The sequence below is a fragment of the Carex rostrata genome, chromosome 21 (genome assembly GCF_964058835.1).
Source record: "Carex rostrata chromosome 21, lpCarRost1.2, whole genome shotgun sequence".
NCBI lineage: Eukaryota > Viridiplantae > Streptophyta > Magnoliopsida > Poales > Cyperaceae > Carex > Carex rostrata.
Window position 1 is genome coordinate 6,932,276 of NC_135938.1, and position 10,299 is coordinate 6,942,574.

Genomic DNA, 10,299 nt, shown 5'->3' on the forward strand with positions numbered 1-10,299 from the left:
TATTCCTAGAATCCAGTGGGTTTGGATCTTAAAATTTTGTGAATATGGGCCTCCATTAAGTTTGAATTGTTATTTGATTTAACAACGAGATAAAGTAGGACTGAGGATTTCTAGCTGGACTTGCTCTTACAAATTTCTAGTCCAACAGGTCCTTATGAACTAATTGGGACTGATTCATACAAAGGAGGCACATAGACGTAGATAACAAAAGAAAAATAAGAGGAAAAAAAAAAGTTAGAGAGAGAGAGAAAGTGAAAACCTTGTGTATGTTGAAGCAAAATGCATGGCATATCAAACATTTTTCTTTCCTATATGAAAATTATATTTCTTGAGTAATAAAGCATTTCTAAAAAAAGGAAAAAGAAAAGGGGAAAGAGAAAACAATTCCCATAAGTGGGTGTACCAAACTGTGCTTTTATGTATCTGAAACTGGCTCCTTGAGTGACGGCATTTCACAAACAGAAAAAAAAAAAAAAAAAACCACGACAAAAGGGGAGTGGCCATATCAATTTTATGGAGTAACTCAGGAACAATGAACCAAATACGCCAAAAATTTTCTCTGAAATAGAAATAATATAGAACTTGAGCAGGTTTATATTTATAGTTTCAAGCAATGATCTGCATAACCGCTCTATCAAGGTCCGATACATCACATTGTGATAAAATTAATTATCACTTTCCTTGCATATTCTAGCCTCGGCTTGTTGTTTCCTCATGCACCGAGGCCATCCGGCTTGAGCTTTCATATACCCAACTCATTTATTGACTATATCTTTGGTATCAATTTTTTCATACCTCCACAAACTTTATCCTGACAATGTTCAGAATATGCTCAAATAGTGTGACTAATCCAGAAGATTGGCCATATCTTTCCAAAGAGCTCCATGGCTTTTGTTTCTGGGTTCACTGGATCAAAGAAAATTTGAGACATGACTGAATAATAAAATGCCATATATTAAATAAATGTAATTTAAAATATATATAAGATTTGAAGAGCCACAGCATATCTCTATATAAATGCGAAAGCAGAACGACGACTCTACCAGTATTATGAAAAACCCCTAATTCTTTTTTTTCTAAACATTTATAGCTTAAGCTCTTAAAATGGCCACATACCCAAGTACTTCCACCCTCCAAATAGCGGTATTGGCATCAAATGATTCCAGACACATTTGCCAGTTATTCCATCTCGCAACATCGATCGCCGAGCTAGGCCACCATGTTTTTTTTTACCTCCACTCCATCAGGTATCAAGTATCAACGCTATAACCATAGATCTATCAATTCCAAAACCCTCAAATTTGGATTTGGTTCCTCTTCTAGGAGACAACACAACCATTTTGAAAGAGGAATTCAATAAGTTTTTGCTGCATGTTACTCAAGATATTGATTGGGTATTATTTGATATTTCTACTTTTTGGGTCCCAAAAATCTGTGAGAATTTAGGTATCCATATTCCATACTGTATATGTTACTTTTGCGAGTACCATCAAAAATATCTTTGTTTGGCCGGTCGTATGTGAACCTGACGTATGGACTATAAAACGGATAATGCCCCAGCATTTTGGTTCAACAATAGCCTATAGTTTTAGAGAAGCTTTGGCAGTACTAAAACACCTTTTATCGTATTCACAAAACTTACGATTGTACAACAAGATTAAGAAAGCAATCACAACATGCAACGTGATAGCTATGCCAAGCTATCATGAGCTCGATGAAATGTTGCCACAACATCCTGAACAAATTTTCCATAAGCCTGTTATTTCTTTAGGCCATCTGCCACAAACCGCTACAAATGTGGGGGATAATAATTATTTGATGAACTCAGCCATTATCCAAGAATGGTTAGACAAGAAACGTCAGTGCTCCGTAGTCTATATTGCATTTGATATGAAATTCCTCTAACTCATTATCAAGTTCTTGCAATAGCTGGGGGCAGGAGGGATCCCGCTAGCTGACGGTACTGATGGTCCTAATAGCTGGGGGCAGGAGGGATCCTCTAACGGTCCTAATTACATGTGACTCACATAAACACGTGTTGACGGTGTCGTACCATGGTGTGACCAAATCTTTCACGTATTGTGTCGTGATAAATTTTCAAAAATCACGTAAATAGTCACAACACAAAACACGTGAATCACGACACATAACCGGCGCACGTGTCGTGCCCTGATGGAACTAGTCACGCTATGGCTTTTTTAGATCCCTAAGAGAGAGCATGTAGATTTCATAGCACCTATTTAGAACCAAATCAATTATTTAGTTCTAATAATTTTTTAATTTTCAAAGTCAAAAAAACTCCAACAGAAATATATTATTGGTGTGGTTCCATCAATGGAATCAAAATAAAAACAATCCATCTTATTTATAAAAACAATTGCAATTGCCTGAGGAAACCCTTACCATCATCATCATCATCAGGTCCATGGATGCACTTTGTGGGTTTGTCAATTATGTTAATCATGTTTATTTCAGTTGTGGGTTAATTTATGTTTTGAATTCCCCTGATTCTATGTTCTTAGATTCAAGACCATTGATTCATGATTCTCCAAATGGATATACAATTCCTAGATTAATTATTCTCCAAATGATTTCCTCTGATTCTGTGCTCCCCAATAAGCGTCGGATTCACAATTCATATTGTATACCTTTTTCTAATCTTTATGATCAGACGGAGCTCATTGGATTACCCTTCTGAATGCAATTTGATTGGCAGCACCTTGATCCATGGCGCGCCTTTGCTTTCACTTTACTCACTACTAAAATACAAATTAAGTTTGCAGCACATGTTTGGGATCTCGATAGACTTGGCAATGAAGCATGGTGGAGAGACAAGATAGTTTACTGAAATTAAGAAGCAATCAAAACCTAAACTCTTTATATACTTCATCACTTGCAAATGTACTAAAACCCAAATATGCTCTGTTGACTGATCGATGACTTTGTAATCAATTTAGCCGGCAAATAACATTATTTCAATTTCTTGAGGATATATAAAGTCTAATATTACGATGGGGAACGCAAAAATTGTTGAAGAAATCACAAAAATGAAATTCATATTTCTGGAAACTCTCTTTGGTTGTAAGAAATTTTTGCGGATAAAATTTGTTCTCCTGAAACTTTCTGTTTTGCCCACAAAAGTTTCCTGCGAATCGTAAGAATTTTCTGCGGCCTTAACATAAATTCGGACTCAAATTTCTTATTTTATCTATTTAAGTAAATATTTGTATTTTTTTTTTTTTTTGTCAAACTAAAACAGTCCTCTAAAGAATGACTTTCTCTTTTAAATATAACTAAAAAATGATTATTCTCACTACTTATTGCGTCATATTCCATTATCAATCTAACATCGCACCTTTCCTAGAGCTTCAAGAAAAGGTTTCCCGACGTGGTGCATCGACAATTTTTCTTGTATTTTTTCTAATTTTATTGGAGGTAAAAGTGATATAGTGGAGCAATAAGAGATCAAACAGTAACCGGAAGCCATACAAGTTGACCTCGAAACATTGAGAGAATTCACTATATGTATATACAATACCCATTCATGGCCGTTGACCTTCATCTATGAATAAAAAAATAAAGAAGAGTACTGGTATGTATGTACCCTCAAAATTAGCCCAGTGCACCCTCAAAATTCTCATTAGCACCACACTATGTATGTATTACATCACAAAGACTTGTTATCTTCACGTAACTGTTGATACAATTAATATGACAGTGATTATTTTTAACAAATAAAGTTCATCATTTACGAAATTAGAACAATTTGGGTCTGTTTCATGAGGTGCGCAAACAGTTATCAGGAAAAAAAAAATATTAAAGAATAACTTGTCGGTGTCATCACTAAATTCTGAGGCTAACAAAAATAATGAAGAATTGTTATCGTTGTCTTGGTAAAATGGTGGCATGAAGCATGCCATCAACCCGTATAAACCCTATAAAATGGAACACCATCCTGAAAGCAAGAGCACAAAACAAAAGGCAAACCAAACTACATCTGAAAAGATTTGAATTGTAAACATGAATAGTAACAGGGCTGCGAGCACCTCTTCCTCACGGTCTTCAATGAATGATATCGACAAAGCAATGATTCTCAAACTAATGAAGATATTTTTGGCGCTGGTATTTGCTGGATGGATATTCGTCTGGACCATAAGACCGACCAATACTTATAGAAACACCTGGTCCCCAAAGCTTTATGCCGATACCAACTCTACTTACTTCGGAAATCTAGGTTATAAACCTTTCATCTTCTAATATTTGATGTTATATATATGTATTTCCAAAGAAAAGATATATAACATTCTGTTTTTCATATGGTAGGAACCACTATTTTGATCTACGCATTTCCTGTCATGTTAATTGCTGTTCTTGGGTGCATTTATCTGCACTTGCATGAGAAAAATGGCGACAAAAAAAATCAAGGGTATATACATCAAACTGTTAACAGTCTTACTCTCTGATTTACTCGAGTCTAAGTGTGGGGGTGCATGAAGAAATGATCATGTACTTTTTAGCCTTTCATGCTTTAATTTTGTCTCTTTTTTCGACAGAAGCAACAGGTTCAGTTCATCTTTAGCAGCATGGAAGAGGCCAGTACTGGTAAGGGGGCCACTAGGAGTTGTTTCAGGAATTGAACTGATCTTCACCCTTATGTTTCTGGCACTTTTGGTATGGTGCTTTACGATATATTTAAAGGTATCCTTTGCCAACTTGAATGGTCATCATCATTCAGCTCAACGTCATTCAGAGAAAGTGTAAGAGATCACTCCTCTTGAATTAGTCAGATGCTAGATAATTAACAACTAATCCAACCAAACATGCATGCAAGATGCAAAGAACAAATGTAAAGAAGAATATTATGATATATTGCAGATGGCAATGTTTTTGTTTTGGTTAACGGAACTAAATTATTATGTATTCAACCTGTAAAAGTTTACAGCTTAAGAAATCTGTTAATATTTTTTTCATTCAGGTGGCAAGCTAAGCTGGATAGCGCGGCTCTGCGGTTGGGTCTAGTTGGCAACATATGCTGCGCTTTTCTATTCTTTCCTGTTACGAGATGTTCGTCTCTTCTACCGTTGGTCGGCCTCACATCAGAGTCAAGCATCAAGTACCACATATGGTTGGGACATATTGCCATGGTGCTATTTACTGCTCATGGAGTCCTCTACTTTATCTTCTGGGCTTCCACAAACCAATTAGATGAGGTAATTAATTGGGGTTAAATACCACAATAATAGTAAAATTATATTTATTTTGTAATTCTTTAGTTGTTTCTTCATATTATTAATTGCCACACATTTGACAACATAAACTTTGTCTTGTTTCTTCTTAAGCATGTTACAGTAACAGCTTAAAAGAAATTGATAATTTGTTAAAGAATTACTATCGAACAGAAGGTGACTGGGAATGAGAGAATACCATAAATCAAGTAAATCCATCATGAACACTATGGTAGACATAAATTTCATTTTGATGCAATTTTTTTGTCAAAATTTAACTACAGATGTTAAAATGGAGCAAGACCCACATAGCTAATGTGCCTGGAGAGCTATCCTTGCTTGCAGGCCTTGCCTTGTGGGCCACTACCTTTCCTAGCATAAGGCGCAACATGTTTGAGCTCTTTTTTTACACGCACCATCTCTACATCGCATTTTTCTTCTTCTATATGCTTCATGTAGGCATCGGTTTCATTTGCTCGATTCTCCCAGGAATTTTCCTGTTTATGGTTGACCGATACTTGCGGTTCTTGCAATCACGAACCAAAGTGCATCTTGTCTCAGCACGGCTTCTACCATCTGAAGGGATCGAGCTTAACTTCTCCAAGAACCCAGGTAAGAAGTTCTCTTAACTTAAGAAAGTACATAATTCACCTGGTTGCAAGGTTTTATTTTATTAATTTGCACAATTAGGCACATATATTGAGGTTAATTGATAATGTTTGAGGTCAATGAATGTTGGCAGGTTAATATTACTTACTGACTAGGAACTTCCGATATAACAGGCCTCATCATTAGTTCTTTAGATAAATAATTATGGACTGAAATTATTTTTCAATATAGTCATGCACCAAGTGATCATAACAACCTTTGTGGACAGTATTTAAAATAATAGAGTATAATTGTTAATGTCATATGCCTTATGTAGGGTTTAGCTACAATCCGTTGAGCACAATATTCATCAATGTTCCGAGTGTTTCACGTCTCCAATGGCATCCATTTACTATTTCTTCGAGCAGCAATTTAGAACCTGAGAGGCTTAGTGTCATCATGAAAAAAGAAGGAAGCTGGACTCAGAAGCTGTACAGAACGCTTTCAGAACATGCCACTCTTGACGGCCTTGACGTCTCAGTTGAGGGGCCATATAGCCCGATCTCGGAGAATTTCTTCAGGTTCATTAGAAACATATATATTTTTTCTCTTAAGATTAATCATAGCATTTCCAGTCATGGGTTTTAAAAATATTCTGTTTCTGTAGGTACGAGTCGCTGGTGATGATCAGTGGTGGTAGTGGCATCACCCCTTTCATTTCAATCATACGCGAATTCATCCACCGAAGCAATAGTCTAAATATCCCAACCCCAAATCTTCTCTTAATTTGTGCCTTCAAGAATTCGATGGACCTCACAATGCTTGATCTCCTCCTACCAGCAAGTGGCATTGTCTCTGACCTGTCACTCCTAAATTTAAAGATTGAGGCTTATGTAACAAGAGAAAAAGAGGCTCCGATCAGCGATGAACAGACAGTGATCCGTACAATCTGCTTCAAACCGAAACCATCTCACATGCCAATCTCTCCAGTCCTTGGACCAAACAGTTGGCTCTGTTTGGCTATCATAATCTCTACTTCCTTCGTTGCTTTTCTTATACTAATTGGAATCCTCCAACGGTTTTACATCTATCCGATTGATAAAAATACAGGTAATATCTATTCAAAGAGCTCAATGTCAGTTTTGTACCTGTTGGTCATGTGCACCTGTATTTTGGTTGCCTGCTCTGTCGTATTCCTCAAAAACAAGAGGGAAAACATGAAGGGGGCAAAACAAATTAATAGTTTGGATTTGCCAACACCCATGACTTCCCCTAGTTCATGGTACCATTGTACTGGTAAAGAAGTGGAGAGTTTGCCACAAGAATCGCTGGTTAAAGCTACAAATGTGCACTACGGAAGGAGGCCTGACCTAAAGAGTATGCAAATTTCACCTTCTAAGCACACACTATAAACACTTATTTTTTTATGTTATCAGAGTCATCCTTTTTACTGTGTAATGCAGTGATTCTACTGGCGATTGATGATGAGAAAGTTGGAGTCATGGCAAGTGGGCCCACTGGGTTGCGTCATCAAACAGCGGCTATCTGCTCGTCAGGGCTGGCTGATAATATTCACTATGAATCTATCAGCTTCAACTGGTGATAAACAAATGCCAGAAAGTGTGTGTGTGCATGTTTTGGTTGCATGTCCAGAAACAATTTGTCGTGTTGGTTTGCATGTGTGAAATTGTGGACAATCATGCATCTTGTACAAATAACAGAGATGCCATGGACACAAACCATAGCATCATGCATCTGATCTTCTTTTTTTCCCGTTTTTTTTTTCTGTGTGTTTTAAATTGTTAATATGTATTATCTTTGTTAAGTGACTTTTAGTCTTGGTTGGAAAGCTTTGTTTGGATAATAGCTTGTGTTTTAACTTTTAAATTGCAAGATACAAAAGCTGATCTAATTCTTTCAATTATATAATTACGAGTAGAACTAGGGTGTTCTTAAGCTCACCAAAGTGTTTGGTGAGCTTAACTTCAAAACTCATCAAATATGTTTTAAATGACGAATCCGAACCGTTGAAATCCACCTACATTACGAGTGATGAGCCTACATGTGAAAATTTTAAACATTCGAATTAATTTAATATAAAGTCAAGCGGTCAAAAAACGTTTAAAAAATGAATGCACTAAAATTAATTTTTTAACCTTCTAATTTTGACAGATTGACTTTATACTAAACTAATTCAAATGTTTAAAAATTTCACATGTAGATGCTGTTAGAAATAAACCTCAAATTTTGGTGAAGAGGAAGAGAGAAAAACAAGCTTATAAAATTCTCTTATTCAAAACATATATTTTCACATTCACACATACAACATAACATATCCATCTATATATATAGAAACATAAGTAAATTCTAGATTACATGAGTTGTCACTAATTAATGCTAGCCACCATTTTTGACTATTCAACTTTTCATTCTTATCCTCCAAGCATAGGTTTCTTCTTCTCCAAGTATGTTAAGAGTCCAAATTCAATTTGAACTTTGTAGCCAACAATATTTGACTATTCTTTTACCAACTTCTATTACCTTCTACAAAATTCTATAAACTTCTATCAATTTCAAGTTTAATTCTCAACAGATGCATCACACGTAAGATAGACAGGTTTCAATGGTTCGGATTTGTCATTTGAAACCGATTTGATGGGTTTTGGAGTTAAGCTTATCAAATACTTTGGTGAGCTTAAGAACACCCTAGTTCTACTCATATAATTACAATGTGTTTGGATGAATCGTGAAGTTAGTGAGGCTAGCTCATAAAGGGTTAGAAATAGCCGCTAACCCAACATTGTGTTAGAATAGCAGAATAGTCACTAAGTCGAGAGAGAAAACATAGGGAGTAGTATCTAAACACGTAATAAAATTCCGATTTAACACTCTTGTTGGGTTAGCTGTTCATCACCCATCCAAACGCTACCAATGTTAGTTAAAAAGTTTCCACCTAAAAATAAATTACACTGACAGGAAAATATATATATCATACTAGTAAAAACTTAACAGCATTCTTGGAGATTTCCAAGTAACGATATTTACAGGTGAGCAAGACTAACCCGAATTCTCCTAGCCCAAAGACTGAAACCCCTTTTACATAATACCAGAAAAACCCACTCGGCCAGGTGTAAATCACTTGTCGTCCCCATCCTTATTGAACATCTCTAGAAGATAACAAATAACAACTGGGCCTAGAAACGGTGGCAAATGAGGCTTATTAAAACCGACACACGAGCCGATATCATCACCTCTGACAGCACTATGTGCATTGAACTCTCCCTTGCCATTCCTTTGCGGGACTGAAACAGTCATAAATCCTATGTTGCCAATCCAAAATGTTACAATTAATTAGTTAGAGGTGCAAAGTGCAAACAACCTTTCCTTGTTACAGTTGCAGCTTGATCCATTTTGATTGAAAATTTTATCTTGTCGCACTATGCATTATAAATCATATGATCCAACAAAAGTATACAGTGCGCAAATTTACAAATCTAGAATTCCAAGTTGATAAAAGTAAGGTCTCACTACAACAATGTAGATACTTTTTGCGAGAGAAAAAACAAATTTATGACGGTACTCCCTCGCGAAAAGTACCGTCGCAAAAAGAAAAAGCTGAAGAATGAGAGTAGTCCGTTGCAAAAAGTCACTTTTTTATCCTCGCGAAAGGTGTCTCATTCTTGTTGTGTCTGCTCCGTTTCTCCCTTGGATTCGAAATTCTCAAATTATTTTTTTTCTTGAAAAAGTAGCAAGCTGCCAATTTCATTACCAACAAGATCACAAAGATTCTTAAATAAATACACATATTAAACCCTACCCAAACAAAAGACAAGCGAAACTACTTGGCAGAGAGCCTGGTACTGTTGAACCCTCACTGATGCCTCTCATTTGACTGCCATACCGCACAAGAGACAAATGCAGCACAAAGAAACACCCCTCAGATTATTCAAAACCATTATTAATTCTCAAATCAAATTACCCTCTTAATAAATACACACAGCATCATTTCTCAAATTGCTGGGTTACGACGTCTTCCAAAGAGTAAGCAGAAATTAAACGACCACAATAAAAAAATATAAAGATACCTGATCGCCTCTTCTTCGCGATGAATAGCCGGTTGTGCTTGCGAGTCGTGGTAGTAGCTTTCGATCGATCGAAGAGACAACTCTGAAGCCCAGAACAAAGGAGAAAATATTAGAAATGGAAAGCGAAATTCCAGAAATTTCGTGGGTTTGAATTGAATTCAGATGCCAATTTTGAATTCTGATCCGGAACGTCTGATCAGAATCCGCACGAATATTAAAGGGCGCCGTGAATTGTAACTTATTAACCGATACTAATGGTGACTTTTAGTATCGGCTCTTTAATAAAAGGCCGATACTAATACTATTAATAACGGTTGTTTAGTAAATAACCGATACCAATTCATGTACTATCCGATCATTCGTATTATTAAGAACGGCTCTTTAATAAAAGGCCGATACTA

At 36.2% G+C, this 10,299-nt stretch overlaps 1 protein-coding gene across 1 annotated transcript; it reads left to right on the top strand.

Moving 5' to 3' along the window:
- Positions 1–3,993: 3,993 nt before the first annotated feature.
- LOC144572993 (ferric reduction oxidase 2-like) lies at positions 3,994–7,662 on the top strand. Its single transcript, XM_078322644.1, has 8 exons — positions 3,994–4,234; positions 4,324–4,426; positions 4,554–4,757; positions 4,976–5,210; positions 5,510–5,837; positions 6,151–6,394; positions 6,481–7,190; positions 7,277–7,662. Exons 1-8 carry the CDS (start codon positions 4,021–4,023, stop codon positions 7,414–7,416), a joined length of 2,178 nt encoding a protein of 725 aa, XP_078178770.1. The 5' UTR covers positions 3,994–4,020; the 3' UTR covers positions 7,417–7,662.
- Positions 7,663–10,299: the final 2,637 nt, after the last annotated feature.